We start from the raw sequence: 22095 nt of genomic DNA on the forward strand, positions 1-22095 counted from the left end.
AAAAAAACACTGATCAAGAATACTGACAAATGAAGGAACCCTGAGCCTAAAGTGCGCTGGGGGGGGCAGAGTTTCGGGAGTTTATCAGGTCTTCTTAACATATTTCTGACAAAACTAAATTTGTAAGATTTTCTGTTCAATGCCATAAAGATCACTGTACTGAAATCTGACAATGAGGGCAGATAAAGTACACACCTGTATGTTCAGGAGGATGTGTTTGGTATATAACAATTTAAAGAGAACTCCACTGAAAACTGAAGCTACCCAATGGATTTATTAGAGAGTAACACAGATTCCAGGATTCATTTCTATTGGGCACTGCCAAGCCTTGCTGGACACCTGAATGTGTCATAATAACTTAAAGAGAGAACAGAGGGGCTGTCACCACCCAGCAGCAGAGTTAGGGCCCATACACATTCATTTAGCCAACTGTCCATGTGTGGTGAATAGAAAAAAAGAGAGGCAAGATGCTGCCAGCCACCTCAGGTGGCGGCTTATCTCTTGGAAAGCAAAAGAGTTGAGCAATTGAAATCCATTGTGTCCCATGACGATCATGTTGGGATGCCCTCACACACATCGGTCAGACGTGTGGGGACCTTAACAATAACTAGGTCCACTGTAAATAAAAGGCTTTTAGAAGGGCCCGGCAAAATTATATTAAGGCAAAAAAAAACTAAATTGCTTTACCTTGAAACATATCAGCTATCACAAGATAGGGGTCTGATCACTGAGGGCTCCGCTAATCATCAGAAGGGGGTCCCCGTGGGACTAACCAGTGTAGGCCATGTTTATCAGTCCCATAGACTTAATGTAGCAGTGCACGGTACCCAATTACTTCTCCCTTCAATTAGAGGGCACAAGGAACCTACTCTTATGATCAGTCAGATCGGACACCTACTCTACACTATGAGGGTATGTTCACACTGAGCAATAGGCAAAGAATAGGTGAGGAATTGAAGAGGAAAATTTTCCTCGAGTTGTCGTGGAATTCCACACAGAACTGTCAGCGGAATGTGGGAGGAGACCTGGTCAATGTCGCAAAAGATGTCTGCAACACATATTCGGTGGCATACAGGCGGAAAGCGGAAATTCAAACCCCCATTGACTTCTTTGGATGGATATGGGTATCCATCCAAAGAATTGACATGCCAATTCTTTGGGCAGAAAGCGGACCTCGCTAGAACATTACGTGCTTAAATTCTGCCGTGTTTACCACTGCCACTGAACACAGTAGGACATTGCTCAGTACATTTTTTACAGGCGGAATTTCAAGTGGAATATGCATTATATTAAGCGTGGATTTCATGGGAAATTCCTCACCTATTCCTCAGTATGAACATACCCTTAGTAGGAAAACCACTAGCCTTATAATAAAGCGTAAACAATCCAACCAGATATATTCCACAGTACAGAGTAATATAAAACATAACACAGTATCAATGTGAAGAAAGACAAACGCAGTTAAAAACTCCTGATCTTGATTTTTGGCAAGTTCTCCATATGTGAGAACTATCGCAGGTCTCATTGGTTAAAATTCACACATTTTGTTTATAATTCTATTTATAATATAAGCAGGTGACATAATATTACGTATCTCCGCTCTTACCCTAATACTCCAACATGGTTCAGACGCGTGTACTGTACACATCAACCAGGGAGGTAGGGAAGATCCTTAGGGACGTATATACATACAGAAAATGTGCTGTCCCCATATTCCCAACCAGGTTTGGTCATCAGCACAGAGGGAACAAACTATAGAAGAGGCAATGTAAGTTATATTGTGCATTACAATGTCTATAGGACAACTTTATGCATAAACATATATAAAAGCATCAAATTTTCTTTCACACTGGGGTCCATGAAGCCGAGAGACACCAAAAAAAGTATAACCATTGTATCGGGTACAAGCTGCATAAGGGGGAGGATCACTACTTCTGGCCATTATATAATTTGTATATGTATTGGTATTTTTCACCAGTTTTCCCCTACACAAGCTCCAAATCTGGTCAGTTTTCCCTGAGCTCAGCTCCAGAGTAGGCGTAAACTAGAAAAAGGAGGAAACAGCTGCCCTATATCTCTCTGAAAGAATGCATGGATAGCAGCATAAAGGACATTATAGAGCAGTACTAAGCAGAGTAAGCTGTGAATTCAGGACTGTGGTGAGATACTAGAAGTATCAGCAGGGTGCTGGGTAGGGTACTGCTCCTTTTCTCTCCTTACACCTGTATGGGCTGTAACCTGATTTCCCACCAAATCTATAATTCATCTCTGCCTCTCTAAAGACAGAACATATCAGTGCTTACAGAAAAATTGATCTGTTCTTAGAGAGTAATTAATCAGTACAGAAGGCAGGTAGGAGAAGAAGAGGAGGTGTCTGATACCTGTCGGTAATAAGATTTTATAAAGATTTTAATCAGAACTTCTATTTATGGCTTTAAAAAAAGAAAACTATAGTTACACTTTAAAGGAGAATAATCCAAGACTAGATTGTGCTATGCTGATTGCAAAACCATTGTTTGCAGGTGACTGGTGCAACATAAGCTATGGGATATATGATGTATGATATCAGAAAACCTTTTCTGCTTTCTCATATAAACAGCACTAACCTTGGCCATTGGCTATGTCTGGTTTTGCAGTTGAGCCCTTTTCACCCAACCTTAAAAAAAGCCTCCTTCACCACCCCAATTCCATTGAACTATTCCAATAAACTCTATTTCAAAATAATCCTGAAATCTTGCAGTTTTAATTTTTACTACTAGCTGAGACTTCCTGTTCTAAGCAGGAGGCTGCTGTAAAGCATTATACAGTATAAAGTGACACCAGTAGGGATTTCAATAGATGATGCTCTTTGCTTAGCCTCCCCCCTCCCAGTAGAATGACCACTTTAAAAGGTCACAGAGTATGTCCAGTAATGTTTCCCATTAATGTCAATGACACAGGTCCTCCCCATTGTTGTCTATGTCCATGAGGCTTGCTGTATGGCATAAACCTTGTTAAAAACTGATCAGGCAAGATGGCACCCCCCCATAATAAAGTACAAAAAAAAAGTAGGTCATAGGGAGGCAATACCAAACCATGGTCATGAAAAATCAGAAAGGGTTTCTCATCTTATACACCCCCTTTAAAAAAAAAAATTATATATAATAAATATATATATCAAGCTTATTTTATAATCCCCCTTTAAAAACTTGTATACATAAGACATTAGGGAAATTGTGCAATAAAAATGTTTAGGGAACTAGATTGCTTAACAAAAAAAAAAAAGTGATAACCGTTGTGTATGTATACAGAAGTCCTTGCAAACCAGATGGTAGCTCACTTGGTGCACAAGGCGCATAGGTCATAGCATGTATACAATGCACAACCAGAGCCTCGTAAACAAGCAGACCGGGTGTGACGCTTTAACATCTCAGAGTACTTATTCTAAATACCATTCCTTCATCACGAAACATAAAATTTTAAAACACAACCTAAACCAGATGTAACACGTATAAAATGCTAATATACATAAAGGTTAAAACAGTGTAAGCAGTGACCATCACGACATAGTGTTTGTGCCGAGAATACTAAAAACACAATATGACCGTTCCGGCTTTAGTGGCATTAAAGAAAGTGGAGCAAAGAAAAAATTGAGTTCGACCCCGGGATGACTTCATCTTATTGATTTCTATCTGAATCCCCTGCTGCTTTTACCAAATGCCGCTCCCCATCATAGCGACTCCCAGCTGTGCAATTCACCGGGTTATTATAGAGCGAGCTTTCAGCAGATCTGCACACAGCACTTATGGATTACAGATTCCTGCCAGATCGTATTTGGGAAATGCATAAAAAGCAAATCCCTATGTTGCTGAAAATCTGCAAGTTAGGTTATGTTGCACACATACGCACCTCTATATGGCAGTCTATAGGCCACAAATGGAAGATTGGGACTATAGACTGGTGTAAGGTGGTGGTGGGACAATATGAAGAAAGTGATTTTCATGACAGCTAGGTAATATTGTAAACTGGCTGCAAAGGCGTATGATCAACAACGCATGCATGGAGGGGATTCTTACATATATGTTGCCGACTCATTTACAACATAAGGGGATGGCAACAGATTAAAGAGAAAAATGTGAATGCCGGGTAAGTAAAGCAACAAGTTCCATTGTACTTGGTAAAAGCTGAATACAACAGAAGTGATGTTATGGCCTTCCTATAAAGACACAAATCACCTAACCATAAAGCTTCATTCAGCTCATAGAGATGAATGAAATGGCAAGGCACATGTCCAATAACATGCCAGACCCCCCATTTGCGTGGTACCATAGGTAAGACGCCCATGCATGCCTTCTTGCCGATAGGAGAGGGGGAAGAAGAAAAAAAAAAAAAAAAAAAAAAAAAAAGAGTCTTGTATAGGAAAACCCCTTTGAAGTCATCAGACGATGTAACATTTTACTGTGTTCTATATAGATTCCAAGAGCTATTTGTGTTTTTCTTTACTCCACTTTCCAAACCTTCGATATCCCGCCTGCCTTTCGGGAGACGCCACGTTCTGCAGACGCCCCCCCTTTCTGAGGACCCGGCTGGGTGGGTAACAGGCTTTGTCTTTAGAAATTATATGTAAACATAAAGATGTGAACAAAGAACAAAAAAATTATACAGCCAAAATATGACATTGCACAAAATGTTTACAAAAGGAGGAGGGAGGGGGGGATCTGGAACTTTCTCCAGCAGCATAGGGGTTAATGAGTCCTCTCTGGGAAGGGCTGGAACAGCATTGTTGGACAGTGAACCCACAAGCGCCAGGTGGAGGTGTTGTGCCCTGACTGGACGTAGTGCTATTTTACACACCCTCTCCGTTCCCCAGCATCCCCCTCTCCGTTAGGTGTGATTTCAGTGTGTTGAAGATGTGAATTTGTTGGTCAGGACGTAAAGTTAAAAATTGCTGGATTAGTTTACTTGGGTTGGGTCCCCTGTAAAGGAAAAAGAAAGATTAGTAACACAAGTTACCTATGGGTGTCCAGCTGTGATTTCAAAATTTTATGTACAGTTAAAGGGATAACTAGCTAACTGGGGGTCTCCATTAGAACTCAAACAATCACTACTAACCTTTAGAAAGTATATAGAGTGGTGGTCGTGCACGTGTGCTGCTGCTAAAGATTAATTTTTTGGATAAGGACCAACTTTCAATCTTGGGACAGCCCCTTTAAATGGATATTCCGGTTATGTTAAATGCATGGCGAATCAGCCTTCCCTCCTGAAGACTAACAATTCATTCCATACTTGTTATTATCTTTTCAGTCTCCATAACCCAGTTCCGAGCTGCTGCTGCTGCTTTTTGTGGAAAACACAGAAAACTGTGTGTGATCTGTTCACACTGTTTCTGCTCTGAACTCCCTCCTCCCCCCTCCCTTCCAAGATTTCTCATGTAAACAGCATCCCTGGCCGTTTGTCAAGTTACTGGTGACCTCACTGTGATTAACCCTCTCAGCATTACAGAGTGCAGTGAGAGCCGTCCTGGGATGCAGTTTACATTAGAAGTGTTGGGGGGGGGGGGGGGGGGGGGGCAGATAACATACAGTTTTCTGTGTCTTCAGCAGAAAGCAGCAGCTCAGAACTGGGGGAAGGAGACTGAAAAGGTAATAATGAGTGTGGAATTAATTATTAGTCTCCGGGAAAGGGCATGAATCAACGGGGATGTTACCTAACCCAAATAATCCTTTAAGGCTGGGCTTACTTGGAAACTTTCACAACAAGACTAAGATTGCGATCCTGTATTTTGGGGCTCAATGAAATGGAGCAGGTTTGGATTCCTGCTGACTGTTGTGTTGGGTCATGTAAACTTGCAGATTGCAAAATCACCACATTGTCTATCATTAGTTCCGATTTAGCAGAGTGATATTGCAATCTGTTGTGAAGCCCTAGTCTTATTTCCTGCCTAATCTGTTACAGCTTTTCATCATTTATACATAATGCGATCATATTGGGTCAGACTGTCATGTAACAGTACGACCCTATAGTATGTCAGGTAACAGAACCACTATCATTATAATTCTGTAAGCGTGGTTCTCATACTGAGCAATGTGTCTCTAAAGTTCAGAAGCAGCTGCTTCTACATTTGGGAATCTGTCACATCGTTGACTATGACACAGCAACACCTGCAGCAGAGGAAATTCTGAGTAACTATGACAGATGTAAATCTATTATTTCTTTTTTACTGTTGTCATTGATGGAGACAACAGGAATACAAATGTATACTACTCTGAGCCTCCCTGTTCCATTTGTGTGTGAAGAAGAATTAAGGGATAAATAGAAAGGAGTGTGACTAGAGAATCAGACTACACAGTGTTTGTTTGTAGTCTGTAACCATAGAGACGTAAAGTTCTGCATTACAAAAAAAAACAAAACATTAATCTTTACCAAAGATGAATTGTAAAGTTGGTTTTACTACAAACAGGAGTTGAAGTTTCCAATAGGTACAGGCTGAAGGTAACCACTGCTAACTAACCTGATAAAGCTGGCTATATACACGTTCACAAATGTGGCCATCAAATATTGACAGTCAAACCTATCCATGATGCCTCCGTGACCTGGGATTGTGTCGGCAAAATCCTGCAGAAAGAGAAGAATATTAGAAATTGTGGCAGCATGAACATGGAAAAGCAGAAGGAAAAAAGCTTCAGTGAGACGTTACAGGATAAAAAGTTTGAACAAGTGAAATTTAATAATTGAAGAAAAACAGAATATAAAACAGGACACAGGATCACAGCCGTGTACTGCTTCCAGCATACACCCTCATAAGATGTCCGTCTATCAAAACCACAATACCTACTTTGATCTTAAACGCTCTCTTAAACCCGCTGGCAAAGAATCCTCCAAATGGACCGATGAGGGATGCAAAGGTGGACAGAGCAATGCTGTGTATTTGGAAGGGATACATCCAGACGGTCTTCTGCACCAAGACACAATAACATCACGAGACGTTAGGTGATCATAGTTGATGGATTTTTTAGCTAATAAAAGATGAATCACTCTAAGGTTTATCCACAAGTATTTACATTGATCACACATATAACAGCAGTGACAGCTAGGCCATTTGTATTTTAGCCATATAACAATAATCCAGATGGACTGTCGATAATACCAGTGTGAAAATAACCCAAGACATCAGGGTCTACCACCTTCCCTGGGAATCAGAACCTTCTTTTCTATCCAAACCTTGTCTTTGCCATCACTTACTATGAGGTCAGTGAAACTTAGCTGCTGTTTCTTAGGAAAGTAAGCAGTCCTATATGACTGACCAGATCTCCTGTACAATGCCAGAACATTTCATCCACCAGATACATTGAGTAGTACTGGTAATGTCAGAAAGGAACAAGCCATTTGTTATAGAATGAGAACACTATAGTCATGCCGAGTTACAGCAGTAGAAAATATGATGTTTTAAAGCTACATCTGTCCTGCCTAACTAGGTAAGAGGGTGTACTTCACATTCAGTTCTAGCAAAGATATCATGTTCTATAGCCTTTACGAAGAACATTTTAGTATAGGACTAAGAATGCGACTTAGGTAAACTAATATATTGGTATGTCAGACTTAAAATTCAAGTCATATTTCCACACCAGATATCCAAGGCTGTGCTATAGGTGATTTAATGGGAATAACCTTTAATATTCCCATCACAAAGATCCTTCTTGGAAATTGCTTGCTGGATATGAACAGGCCAGCAGAAACCCTACTGATGTGCATAGGACATGGATTGTTGGATTTAACTGCAGAATCCATACAAAGCTGCAGGTAAAATGTCACTCATATGAACATAATCTAGAACCATAGTGAAAGGTATAACAGTAATGCTACAAAAATATTAAGAGAAAAAGTTGACAAAAATGCTTGTTGTGTAACACAGAATGTATGTACCAGACCTAAAAACACCTGAGACCTTCAGGTGGACTTGGCAGAGCCTGTAAAAGCTGTACATGTAATCTGCAAAATGACCACTAGATGGCCCCTGTACTACAACCGTGACGGCCAAGACTAAAAATATACAAAGCAATGCAGAATATGAAGCCGTGTTGCCTGTATTACTAGTACTGCTGACTACTTTCATTCATAATAATATTTCTCACAACATATTCCTGATGAATACATCATTACTGATTGGTAAAAGTAAACTACATATATTACTAATCTTTCATCTAGTCATTCATCTATATAAATATAGCTACGTGTATCTATATATTGGGTGTAATACTATCCTTGGGATCTACAGTCCTTACCCAGCCAATGATAGATTGCAGCACTGCGGGGATGTGATATTCTTGTAACTGGAAGAGATCGGATGGTTCACAGTCCACCATAAACCTGTTGGTGTCATTGTTGAACTCCACCGGGCACACAAAGTAACTGTAGCCGGCCATGACGTAAGACAGCTACAGGGAATAAAAACTGGTTATAACAATGAGGATACTGGATTCCATTCATGAAAATTTATATTATACATATATACACACACACACACACACCTGGACAGGGGTTAAGTACAGCAGAATGTGGCAAAAGCCAAATACTTACCAATATCCCAAACACTACCGTAGAGAAGAATCCTCCAATAAATCCTTCCCACGTCTTCTTGGGTGACAGCTGGTGAGAACACAGACAGAACCAAAGTCAGGATAAAAAAGCTGGCCCCGGTGCTTCAAATGGCAGTAATATTTTTTCTATACATGAGTTACATCATAAATAGCTAGCAAAGGGAGATGGTCTGGTCCTGGAGTAACGTGAAAAGCACCACTGTATCAGAGATGTGTAAGCCTTCCATTATCATGTGGCTCTGCAGTGACATCAGTGTAGATCACAGTTACCAGCGACTGTTCTGTGTATCAAGATTCTCCCCCCCCCCCACCTTTTTAACTCAGAAATCAGGGTCACCTGTTTACAGAATAGGTGATAAGTTTGATTGGCAGGGGGGTCATCTGCTGGGACCACTACCAATCATAGGAGAAGCTTCCGATCCCACTTCACATTTGAATGAAGAAAGGAAAGTTCAATGCTGCTTTATTTGACTTTATGGGCTTAACAAAGAAAGATGAGAGGTGTACAGCACCCCACTACCCTTATTTAGCCCATAGAGTTGAAGATGTAGCATCACATATGTATGACTGTAGCTCTATTTCAATGGGGGAGCCTGAGTCCCCATTCTCATAATCATTAAGGGTCCCAACAAGCGGACCACCAATCAGACTCCCCTCATCTATCCTGGAAACAGGATGAGTGTTTTTCGTTGGAAAACCCCTTTAACTCACCTTAATGAGTGGAGTTCGACCAAAAAAGAATCCAAACATGTATGCCATGATGTCATTACAGATCACACAGGAGATGGGTACTATGAACCTGAAGGAAAAGAAAGAACATGTTATAGATAAGGCAGCTGGAGATATAAAGGAGATAGAACATTACCGTTACAGGGGTATAACAAGCTTGCAGTTCTCTCCTATCCACTGGAGGCCATACCCCCATCTATTAGCTTAATACTGTGAAAATAATCTCAGCAACAAACACTAGCTTTATGTCCTATCGCATCTACCAAGAAGGAGGCTTCTCCATTGCTAATTCTACTTTTTCTTGAAAACAACAAAAACCTTACCAGAACCCAATGGAGCCCATTACCTGTGAAAGTCGTCTCCCGGGTTCTGCTGGTGTCTATTGTGCGACAGATCCAGCGCAGCATAGTGGTTCTATTACAAACCAAACCTAACTTTACAGATACTGGAAGACATTTATCAAAAGTGGCGTACTCATAAACCAGTCTTAAATAAAGCTCTGTCCCCTTTTCTCCGGACGGATTTACTATGAAGCACGGGAATTGCTGAACAAATCTACACCTTGTTATCTTCACAATTGTGATCATGGTATCTGAGATTTTACATAGGATTATGTGAGTCTACTTACTGTTTTATTTTAAGAAGTTACTATAGAAAACAAACAATGCTGAACTATATGCTAAACGGTGTCAGAATTAGAAATATCACAGCAAATAACTGCGTCGTATCCAGATACTGCAGAGCTTTATTTCTACAGTGCCAAACATGTCAGTATAAAGGGAGGACAATAAAACCGTAAGCCAGGCTCAACTAGGCTTATCATCCAAAAGAAATGAGGTGCACGAACAAGAGACAGCCGGGAGATAACATGATCCGGATGAGGGGGGAGGTCAGTAATGATAGGGTCCGCTTATGTGCCTAGTTACTACTATTACTCCCTATATGCCAGTCCTGGAGGGTTTTTTTCTCACTGCATAGATTATAATAAGAATATGAACTCTAAAAATAGAGATGGATAAATCCCAAGAGCTCAAACTGAAGGTTTTCCAAAATATTACAAAATCGTATCACCATATTGGGCAGAAGTATTGCATCAGAGAATTGCATGAGCCTGCAGGGATTAGGTAGGAATGTCCTGGAATCCCTGGATGACTCTGGATATAGTGCAGATTCCCTATTACATGAATGGGATCATATGTAATACATGGTTACACCGTGTCCCCTAGAGCAGTCGTTCTCACTTTTGGTTAAAGAGCATCTAACTCTAACCTGCTGATATGTCTCTATAGTGCACGGAGCACTGAGAATGGAGGTACATTTCTTACTTTGACTATGTGTCTAACCTGCTGATAGCTTCCCTTTTATAAAGGGTAGGAAGCAGGAGGCAACCCTCTATTTTATGGCAAGAAGATGGTTAAAGTGAGCAATATAAATCTGTATAGTGGCTGCTCAGCTACTTTGCCTATGTAAAACACTATGCATGCAAAACTTGTACTTTCACAGACAACTGCAATGGACATTAGAGTGGTTATCTGGCCTCTTACAATCAGATTGGTGGGGGTCGAGCACCGAGCAGCCCTTCTGGCTGTGCTGCAGCCTCTTCAATACAATCAATGTACTTTTAGTAGCAGCCGTGCAAGAAACTGCAGCGTTGTCCTAACTGATATATAGACCTCGAAAATATTCCATTAAGACGCTGCAGTTCCCCATTAGAATTGTCCTTTGGGGAGTCATACTAATACGGTTTCTTACCAATGAATAAGCAAGATTCCTGATAGAACTGTAGATTAAATCAACTCTATCGAACCTAAAACTAATAAATCGTCCATCAGTTAGTCTTGTGAATGTCGCTGGAATGAGCATCCAGAGTCACATTCTAGACTTCTCTGGGGAATCTGAATCCTTGGAAAGCAAATCTATTTTTTAAAAGTCTAAATGAGTCATTAGATTCGGGTCAGCTTTGCTCAACTCTAATGTGTACATTATTGTGGTCCACGAAGAGGTCAGCGAGACAGAGCAGAGGAAGGAGAACTCACCAGATCATGCCTTCAAACAAGTTGTGAATTATTAAGTGAGACTGTGTGACAACGATCAGGAGGGTGACATGGGTCCAGCCAAACTAGGAAAACAAGAAAAGAAGGCAGATCTAAGAGTCAGATAGAATATACTGATATACATCCTCTTCATCAGACCACGGTCAGCAATGACTGAAGAGCAGAGGCATCTCTAATCACCGGCAGTGGTTGTAGTGTGACAGTCACATTTATGCTCTTAATCTCATATTACTTCTGATCACTGAGCAGACAGCAATCCTGCACCCTCTGAGGGGTCTGTATAAATAGCATCGTTATAACAGATTCTTCCCTCACTCTGGATGTGTACAACTTACAAACGCCTCTTTTTGATGTCTATCTGGATCACAACTTTGGTTACTGTTGCATAAAACCGTGAAATATTGTCATGATTTACCATGTAAAATTGCAGACGGTAATGCTTCTTCACCAGGCTCAGCACAAACATACAGAAACCTGCAGATAAGGAAATACATGGTTACTTTTACAGATTCCTGAACAATATGCAGCTGGTAAGGTGCATACAAGAAAACTAAGATGCTGCTTATTAAAGTTGGGATCATTATAAAATCAGCTTTATCATGCTAGTTACAACTTTAATGTAAGGCAAATGGACTCTAGAGTAGTGGTCCCCAACCACCGGTCCGCGGACTGGGCAATGGGCACTTTGGTGTCGGTCCGCAGAACCACTGCATAATTCTTAGGGGTGCGAAGAATGTAAAGTGTTTGTTGATGTGTACAATGTATGCATCACCATTGTCTATTGTACAGGAACAGAGTCCAAAGGTAATTATGGAATGTACATACAGAAGCAGGGACTTCTTGCTCCTGTACGCTTGAGTGGCGCAAATCCCCTCCTGCCTGCTGGAGGCAATGATGTCATGAGGGGGGGGGTCATAATTGGAGCGGGAGTTAACTACACTGCTAAGGGAATCATGGGGGGGGGGTTAACTGCACTGCTAATGGCATCATGAGGAGTTTACTACAATACTAGGGGTATGGGGGGGGGGGGTTCGCAGAGGGGCACAATACTTTGCCTGCATTTACATAATAAACATTATTATTATTAACTGATACAGTATGCACTAAACGCCAACAACCTCCATAACTTCACCCTATCTGACCAAAGCCCCACCCTCGCCAGACCATGGTAAAATACTATAGAGAACCATTATGTCACAATGCCTGTGCATACACGTAACGGATATGTTCTAGATCAGTGTGCTTCAGCTGCTGCAAAACTACAACTCCCAGCATGCCTGGAGAGCTGGCTTGTAGTTTAGCAAAAAACATAGAGCCGCAGTTTGGAGACAACTGTTCTATGTAAACAAGATAGATACGTAAATTACAAAATATAAAAGAAAACTTCCTACCAATGAGATAAAGAGCAAATGAAATGAAGCGATGATATTTGCTGAGGATTCTTAGCGGCTCCTCTCTTTGGACCAGTGTGAAGAAGTAGTCAGTGACCGTCTCTCCGTAAAAGAAGTAGTTGACACATAACAAGAAATACCTGCAAATAAGAAGACACAATACCATAAAACAAGACACAATACCATAAAACAAGACACAATACCATAAAACAAGACACAATACCATAAAACAAGACACAATACCATAATGTCTTTACTTGTTCTATGATGTAGCCATGCGACCTGCTGCTCCATCCTAACAAGAGACAGGGGTCTCATTCTAGAATTTTTGGAGGATACGGGATATCAGAGGAATACCCCTTTTGATTGTCTTTTTGTCCTTGGAAATCAGAAGCCAATGACGTCTCTAACAGCTGATCACTCCTCTAATGGCGCGTTTACCCTGAGAGATTTATCTGACAGATTTTTTAAGCCAAAGCCAGGAACAGACTATAAACAGGGAACAGGTCATCAAGGAAAGACTATTTAGCCTCTGAATCTATATCAGAAACCTTCACATTTCTGATGTGGATTTTACATGACGTGACGTCGTTTTGGTCACAGGTTCAGGTGTGGATAACCTCCATATAATGAGGCTACTCAAAGAGGCAAAATAGTCGCTTACCAGCTAAGAGTCCGAAACCAAGGCAGATCATAGGAATGGTAGACATTGTAGCCGATCATGATGATCTCTTGGAAACACTTAATCTGCACACACATCACCTGTAGGAAGAACAATACACAGGTTATAAATCACTTTATTCTCACACATAACCAGAAGTCCCCAGGAGACACTTACAATCATCATGAGCACTATAGGTCCCAGGTAGATGATGAAGAAGAAGAAAGCAATCATAGCCAGGGTGAGGATGCCTCGGACCCACCAGTTCTTCCACCTACATGAAAGACAGAAGACATCACTGTAAACACCCAGTCAACCACTTAAAGGGGTAATTGAGCAAAAAAGTCAATAAATAAAAATAATCTTTAAAATCAACTGGTGTCAGAAAGTTATATAGATTTGTTATTTCCTACTATGTAAAAATATCAAGCCTTCCAGTACTTATCAGCTGCTGTATGTCCTGCATGAAGTGGTGTATTATTATCAGTCTGCCACCTCTGTCCATGTCAGGAACTGTCTAGAGCAGTAGAGGTTTTCTATGGGGATTTGCTACTGTTTAGGACAGTTCCTGACATGGACAGGGGTGGCAGCAGAGAGCACTGTGTCAGACTGGGAAGAATACACCACTTCCTGCAGGACACACGGCAGCTGCTAAGTATTGGAAGACTTGTAATTTTTAAATAGAAGTAAATTGCAAAATTGTTTAACTTTCTGACACCAGTTAATTTGGAGTTAATATAATAATATAAAATATGATGTACAACGCATTTTCCCATGGAAGACAATAAGACACACATTGTGTTCAAGTACTCTGCATTTTAGGAATTTAAGGTTACCTAAAGTTTAGTCATAGTTAGACGTCAGAAGTTATGATCATTGGGGGTTAGTGGCACTAGTAACAAGGCGTTGTAGCAGAGCTGTATTTGCTCACTTCCAGCTCCCCCATAGATCTTCTGCAGGTGTTTCCCTCTCTATACACACATTATATACATACATATACCACACAAAAGCAGCGGCTGTATATAAAAAGGGATCCGCATTGCAGACGTATGACAGATTTATGACGCCGCAGTTTAATAAACTTGCTGTTTTATTATTTCTTCTTGCAGGACTCCCTCAGGAAATCCCTGTTTGATGAGGATTATACAGCTACATAAACTGCGGCAGCCGACACGTCCAGCTATCCCAGCCCCCCCCCCCCCTTCTTACAATCTATTTAAAGCCATTTCCATTTCCTGACCTAAAGCCTTTACCCTGAAAGGGAAGAATCTAATTTACTTATTGTTACAGAGAGGAAAAGCCCATCTCCTTGGCAAGCGTCTGCCGCTGTGTTGCTAAGGAAATGAAGACTTGGGCCTGCAGGGTCCTCACCCGGCCTGCTCTTCTGTTACCAGACATGAATAGTTATGAGGAGACGGGCTGGATGCACTATGGTACCTGATGGCAGCTCGGCCCGTAGTACTGATAAAGCTGTATTGGGTAACTGCCCCTGGGTCACTCTGTTATACGATCGCATTAAACATGGCGCCTTATGACAAAGTAGGCAATCTCTCACATTTCAGCGCCACAATTGTTCAGATTAGCCCAATAATGTCTGTAAATGAGTTAGATGGCAGCGTCTGCTACAGGAAATGCTTAGTGATATTAGAATACTGGACTGGTCTGGAGCGGTGGGGTCTGGTTTACATACCCTACTGGGGAAAGTAACGCCACATAAGCCAAAGTGGAGAGGAACTCTAAAGAGTCCCAACACGTCCATGTATAGCAGACAGCCCATTACTAACAATGAGAAAGGTATAACATTTTTTACATGCCACAAGTTAAAGAGGCAGAGTTGCGAAATTTCTTTTAAGGGGGTACTCCGGGCTTGGGGGGGGGGGAGCTCCGGTCCGTGCTGCCCAGCCTCTTCCTGGTCTCTGGCTTGAGACGTGATGTTTGAAGTCCACTCAGCCAGTCAGTGGCAGAAACGTCTGTAGCAGGTACGCTGTAAGTGTCAGTAATGGTTTAACACTTGATACCAGTTTCTATAGACTTACTATAGAATCTGTCTTCTGCTGCAAGCTAGGGAGAGAAGTACTCGCCCAAGCGATTCTCCCAGGTCATTCTAGAGATTGGTGGGGGCCTAAACATCCAGAACCTGACTGAGCAAAACTTCTGAAATGTCTTTTGACACTTGCTACCAGGTTCAGTATTTCCAATCTGCTTAGGAACTTTATCCCAAGATTAAAACATATCACCTATAAACAGACTAGGTGATGAATGGATCTGAGAAACGTGTAATCCCAGTCTTAATAAAAGTTGTCTTGTTTGTACAACTACTCCCATCATCATTAGCACCTCTAGCATATCAATACACTCTGCATACCATTCTGGATCTGGGGACAGCAGACAGCTAATTCAAAGCATTCAGCGGTGCCGTGCTCGTGGCGCAACCAATTCAGGTGAGCAGCACAATCACCCTCATTCTTTATATACACTGATGCTGACAGACTGACACAATGTGCGCCATTCGGTGCCAATGTTATTTTTCTAAAGCAATAAACAGACTACGTAATAAATGTCTGATCTGTGGATGTCCTACCCCTCCCGAGGAAATGGAGTGGCAGATCCCATGTTTGGCCACGGATACATTAACTTGCTCCAAGGGAAGCCATGTGCTGTAATCGTCTGTCTCCATCAGTCCCATAGAGTGACTGACGCATGTGCAAACACCACTCCATTCACACAGGTAGATGTAGCATCCCCATTCTCTTGCTGGTGGGGCTCAAGCATTAAGACTCCCACCAGGTGCTTATCCCCCAGCATATGGATATGTGCTAGGCTGCAATCCTGGAAAAAACCCTTTAACTAGCATATCAATGTCTATGTACAAAAACAAGGTAGGGACTGGCACAAGTGCCCTTAGATGCTGTTCAGCAAGGCTACACGCTAAACTGTAGTTACTAGAGATGAGCGAACCTGGAGCATGCTCGAGTCCATCCGAACCTGAGCATTCGCCATTTAATTAGCGGTGGCTGCTGAACTTGGATAAAGCTCTAAGGTTGTCTGGAAAACATGGATATAGTCAATGACTATATCCATGTTTTACCCTTAGGGCTTTATCCAACTTCAGCAGCCACCGCTAATTAAATGGCGAATGCTCAGGTTCGGATGGTCTCGAGCATGCTCCAGGTTCGCTCATCTCTAGTAGTTACAGCTCTGTAATGGAAGGGTCCACAAAAAATGTTTTGCTGTTTGGGCTTCACTGATCCCAACAAGATACTGATCTCAACCTGATGAACAGGAAGAGCTCAGTACCAAAGCTGCAGTCACTCTAGCTGCCACATAAACATGGACACCCACAGTACAGAGCATGGTATTGTGTCTATAGTTAATAGACTGGGAAAGCTGGGTTTGACAGTTTCAAGTGAACTGAACCATTTGCCTTTGTGCAGCCACCTGAGGGGATTGGAGATTTGTAGTGAGCACAGTATCCTCTATTTCCAGCATTGCAGCAATTCATTAGTGGTGCTGCCAGCTGAGGTTTACAGAGTAATCTGCTTACAGTGCAGTCAGTCAATGAGCACAAGTCAACAGCTCCGATGGGCTCATCACAATGTGCATTAACTCCTGCAGACCAGACAACGCTAGGAAAGCCAGGAGCAGTATACAGCCTATAGATCATTACAAGAGAGAGATGTCACCTGGAGGACAGACTGGACAGGGCCCGGTTGAGGACTTCTGGGGTGTCATCAGTTGGGGTTCCTGTCTGGGTTCCTCCAGTGTCTGTTTTGCTGTCGCTGTCTGACGCGGTCTCCCCGTCAAGTTTGACTTCAGGTTCATTCTCCTATAAGAAAAAAAGGAACATTTACTATACTCATTTCTGAAATAAGGAATAAGCAACTTTGCAATAGATCATAATTTTAACTTTCTATAGTTTTGTATCCTAACAATGTATCTCCATGGTGACAGACAACAAATTAACCTTGCGTAGTCTTGATACTACAATATAAATATTTTTTCCCCCATTTTTTTACATACTTTATACTACTGTACCTTTGGTGGCTTAGGGCCCTATTACATGGCCCAATGACTTTCTGTAAGCGAGCACCGATCTCCTAGATTGGGGCTCTCTTACTGAGCCCATAAACTATGCGATAATCGGGCAGCAATGGCTGCACAAACATTAGATATGTCTGTGAAGCCCCTGTAATAAAATAAAAAAAAAAAAAAAAACACCTCCTATATACTTTTCCATGCTCCCCGATGTCCTGCTAGCTTTGGCCCGCTGCAGGCACTGTGTGAAGTCACAGGCCGCTCAGCCAATCACCAGGACAGTGCCACTATACTGCCGCGGTGATTGGATAAATGGCCTGTCACTTCACACAGTGCCAGCAGCGGGCCGAAGCTAGCAGGACGCCAGAGAGCACGGAGAGGTATGTTGGAATTTATTCCTTTATTTATTTTTTTACACCGTCACGTGTAATAGTGATGCACGGCTGATGGCTGGTGACGGTGTAAAAAATAAATGACCCCTGATGATTTTAGGTCTGGACTTAAAGAAATGATCAGCCAATGATCATTCCATCAGCTGATTGTTGTCTCTGTTATGGTACTTTTACACGGAGCGATAATTCGCACGATCGCACGATTAACGATTTCAAATTAACGATGTGTTTTTCATAACGATCAGCGTTTAGACGGAACGATATATCGTAAAGAAAAATCGTTTTGCGATTGCTTAAGTCTATCTCACACATAGGTTAAAATCGGTGAAAGACTGTTTACAAGGAACGATCTGCGATTTTTTTGCGAACGACCAACGACGATTTGAGAACATGTTGAAAGATCAAAATGAATGATTTCTCGCTCGTCGCTTGATCGTTCGCTGCGTTTACACGGAAGGATTATCACTCAAATGTGATCGTCATCGTGCAAATTCGAACGATAATCGTTCCGTGTAAAACCACCATTACACAGAGCAATAATTGGCCTGATTTGGACGATTATTGTGTAATAATTGTGTAATTATTGTTTAATAAGGCCCTTAGCAAGGCACAAGGAACAGATAAAAGAGAATGGCAGCAGGATCAGAATACCAGAGTACACAGGATTACTTTGTGGTGATAATTTTCACTCCTTGTAATGTCGTAGGGTTAAATCCCAAATGAATTCACAGCAAAACTGTAGGTAAAACAAGCAGATATTGCTGCAAAGTCACAAACAGACAGACTGTACATGGACCCTTAAACTACAATAAAAAAAGCTGAAAAATTGGTTTATAAGAATGTTTTTCGGCCAAGATCAATAGGGAGCTCCTATGTTTTTTCTTAGATACCAATGAATTGTTTTCTGCTGAGATTTAGCAATGAATAGCAAAGGAAGCGATAATGAACCCAAAACATTCAAGAGGCCGAAGGGTCAAAATGTAGGTCACATGGTCATTACAAGAGGCAGATGATGGCTGGAGGCGACTGATCAGAGCGACACAACACCAGCATTGTGCTCTACTCACCGTCTAATAACAATCCAATGTATCTCAGTTCTTACAGGACAAAGCCAGTATTATAGCTGCATTTTATATCCCAACAGTCTGGGGATACAGACTAATGTAGTAAGTCAATGGGTATGGAAACAATCAAACACAACACCGACACTTTACGAGCCAATACAAGGCTGCAATCCTATATGTCCAGTGATCTGGCATAGTTTTCCTTTGGTGAGGTTGTTCCAGAGCACCAAAAAAAAAAAAAAAAAAAGACTGACAGGTCCGGAGCTCTGCCCGATCCCGTCCTATAGAGCACTAGGGCTGCAAAACATTAATCTTCATCTTCTTACAACATGGGGAATCTCTAGGTCAGGGGTAGGGAGCGTTGGCTCTCCAGCTGTTGCAAAACTACAACTCCCATCATGTCTGGACAGCCAAAGCTTTAGCTTTGGTTGTCCAGGCATGATGGGAGTTGTAGTTTTGAAACAGCTGGAGAGCCAAGGTTCCCTATCCCTGCTCTACGTTCTTGCATTAACATGAAACCTAAAGCCTTAAGTCCCCCAAAAATCTGAATCTCAAATATTGACATTTTCCTTGACAAGTGAAACCCAAGATAAATAAATTACAAGAACGAATGGAGGAAGGAAAATGAGCGAATTGGGATGACAGTATAATGCCTTTATACACCTCTCTGGCACTACTATAGTGGGCAGATGAGCCTTGTAAATCATAGAATATTTGGAATAAACATTAAAATCACTTTTCGAACAATTTTCCCAGAGGTTTACCAGCTGTCCCTGCCTCCTGAATATGCTGTGGGGTGCACAGAGGTGTCACTTATAGCAGGTATACAATGCAGGCATCAGGAGCAGCACTGGCTTTATCCTTGTTTATATGAGAGCCTGCAGTGTTGGTTTCCAGGGGAAGTCCCCCAGTCCTGCCAGGTTACTGTGACAACCTCTCCCGGATGTCAGCCCCCTCCTGCGCTCTCTGCATTAATCCTCTTGATCTGATGTTCTCCTCTATGTCACATCTCCGCAGCTTCCTACAAGCCGCAGATGACATTTCAGCATCCACATTGGTGAGATACTTGGCGAAGTAGGACCTGACCAAAGATATGGTTTAAAGTGTCACTGTCGTTTACATTATTATTTTTTTTTTTACAGAAATCAGGCGATTTTAAGAAACTTTGTTATTGGGTTTATTAGCCGAAAAAAGCATTTTTATCATGAAAAAGCAGTTTGAAGCTCTCCCCCTGTCTTTATGATTTTCTATGGAGAGGGGAGGGACGGAGGGAGATGAGGCACGAAAACAGGACAACAAAGAGTTAATTTACAGCTACATTACCGGGCTATCGCCTCTGAAGTCAGCACTGACCTCTGAATACGGGCTTTCATACAGGTCCTGCTGTGTAATCCTTTGTTCTCTGCTGCAGACTAATCTTCCTCCTCCCCCTCCCCTCTCCATAGAACAGACAGGGGCACGTCTGATGCAACAAGACACAATTTACTGATAAAGAGCAGTGAATGAGAGGGAGGAGGGTGGGGGGAGGACCTGGGAAAAGGCTTTGTGAATGCAGATAATGGCATATTTGCCTTATAAACCCAATTACAAAGTTTCTTAAAATCGCCTGGACTATTGATTTCTGCAAAATATAAATAAATAAAAAAAAAAATGAAATGACAGGGACACTTGAGGCTGCAGAAACCCCAATGACTTGCAATGGAGGCAGATTGCCATCCGGTTGGATTTCTTTCATGGTGCACCGCTATATCTCAGTCTCTTCATTTCAGGAAACAGAGCCAGAGCAGAGAGTTTCCAAGCAGTACTTACAGAAGACTTCCTTCCCCTTACTTCTCTGGCCAATCACAGCACATACTCCTCTCTGCTATGCTATGACTTGTGCTGGTGAAAATGCACTAAACTGAACATGTTGCAATAAGCTGCACAATGATTTACACAGTACAGTACTAGATAGCATGTGAGGGAGAAGAGGTTTCTGATGCACTGGGTTTGTGAGGTGCTGTGTGAGCAGAAATAAAAGAAACAGCTGCAGCACAGCAAGGAAGGGATTAAGATACGCAATGAACTGCTTCTCAAACTGCAGACTACTTACACAAGAGACAGCTGCCCAGCTGCCCTGAGCTTAAAGGTTGGTGAGGGACTAGAGGAAAGCCTTGATTTACCTTTCAGGACCAGTGTGGATTATCTTCAGCTGCCAGATTGGCCCAGTTTGCAGGTACACAGCACAGACACTTACATTCGCTCCTATTCATAGTAACCCCCACCTAAATTACTATGTTCTGTCCTAAAACTCCCTGTTGCTACAGACAGGATTCCCATGATGGACAGTGGGTAACAGACTGCAGAGAGGTGAGACATCTATTGGCCAAGACTACTGTCCACTGTCAGGAGGAACATCAGACAGATGGCAGCCCAAGGTGTGTACCCACAATAACTGAGTCAGGATCTCTTATTCATAGACCATGAAGTTCATGATGAACAGTGCTACAGCTTCCTCATAGGGAAGTGCTGCAGGGCCTGGAATAATGGAAGTAGACAAGAAGAAGACGGTGATAAATAAAACATAATGTTATCATCAGTAAGCAATGCTGCACCATTACCTGTAATCTATTGGGCCGCACAGAATAGATCTTTACTGACGCTGCCGTTTTCTAGATCTATGAACATCAACCTGACATAAAATGCATTTGGTGCTTCTCTATAGATTCATGGGTCAGCATTACAGTAATAGATGTCTGTATACAACTAAAGGGGGGGGAGAAAAAGTGTAAAACTCTATGTTAAGAGGACTGGCCATCCATTCGATGTGTATAGGGGCCTCCTGAGTCTCTTCTGTTGGCAGATATTGGGAAGAGAAGGATCAGCGTGTTGGAATTTACTGTGTACAATATGTTTGTCCTTAGGGGAGATAACCAGGTGTCTGGCAGCAGCTTACTCCCCTCTCCCCATCTACACCACATGCATTTTCAGCTGAGCCCAGTGTGCCAGGGTAAGAAAGCCGCCAGCAAACCAAGCTAACCGCTATATAATGTGCATGGCCAGGTTTAATACAATTGATCAGGCAACAATGGAGCAGTATCAAGGTCACTATGGAGGTACTTAGAGGACCTGCCACCACTCCTGACATCTCTGCTTCAGTAAATATAGTACTCGGTCTTTAGTCTGCGCTGTTCCTCTGTTATTCTTCCTGTAA

At 42.0% G+C, this 22095-nt stretch overlaps 1 protein-coding gene across 1 annotated transcript in view; it reads right to left on the reverse strand.

Moving 5' to 3' along the window:
• Positions 1 to 726: 726 nt before the first annotated feature.
• CDS2 (CDP-diacylglycerol synthase 2) overlaps positions 727 to 22095 on the reverse strand; it is a 36788-nt gene continuing 15419 nt past the window's right edge. The window contains exons 2-13 of the mRNA XM_069943136.1: positions 17095 to 17237; positions 13589 to 13685; positions 13415 to 13512; positions 12751 to 12890; positions 11775 to 11833; positions 11342 to 11424; positions 9288 to 9375; positions 8557 to 8625; positions 8262 to 8414; positions 6815 to 6934; positions 6491 to 6594; positions 727 to 4955 (exon numbers count right to left, since the gene is read on the reverse strand). Coding sequence (XP_069799237.1) covers positions 4826 to 4955; positions 6491 to 6594; positions 6815 to 6934; positions 8262 to 8414; positions 8557 to 8625; positions 9288 to 9375; positions 11342 to 11424; positions 11775 to 11833; positions 12751 to 12890; positions 13415 to 13512; positions 13589 to 13685; positions 17095 to 17237 — 1284 coding nt within the window. The 3' untranslated portion in view covers positions 727 to 4825. The remainder of the gene's footprint in view (positions 4956 to 6490; positions 6595 to 6814; positions 6935 to 8261; positions 8415 to 8556; positions 8626 to 9287; positions 9376 to 11341; positions 11425 to 11774; positions 11834 to 12750; positions 12891 to 13414; positions 13513 to 13588; positions 13686 to 17094; positions 17238 to 22095) is intronic.

Source organism: Dendropsophus ebraccatus, chromosome 1, assembly GCF_027789765.1.
Source record: "Dendropsophus ebraccatus isolate aDenEbr1 chromosome 1, aDenEbr1.pat, whole genome shotgun sequence".
Classification (NCBI taxonomy): Eukaryota; Metazoa; Chordata; class Amphibia; order Anura; family Hylidae; genus Dendropsophus; species Dendropsophus ebraccatus.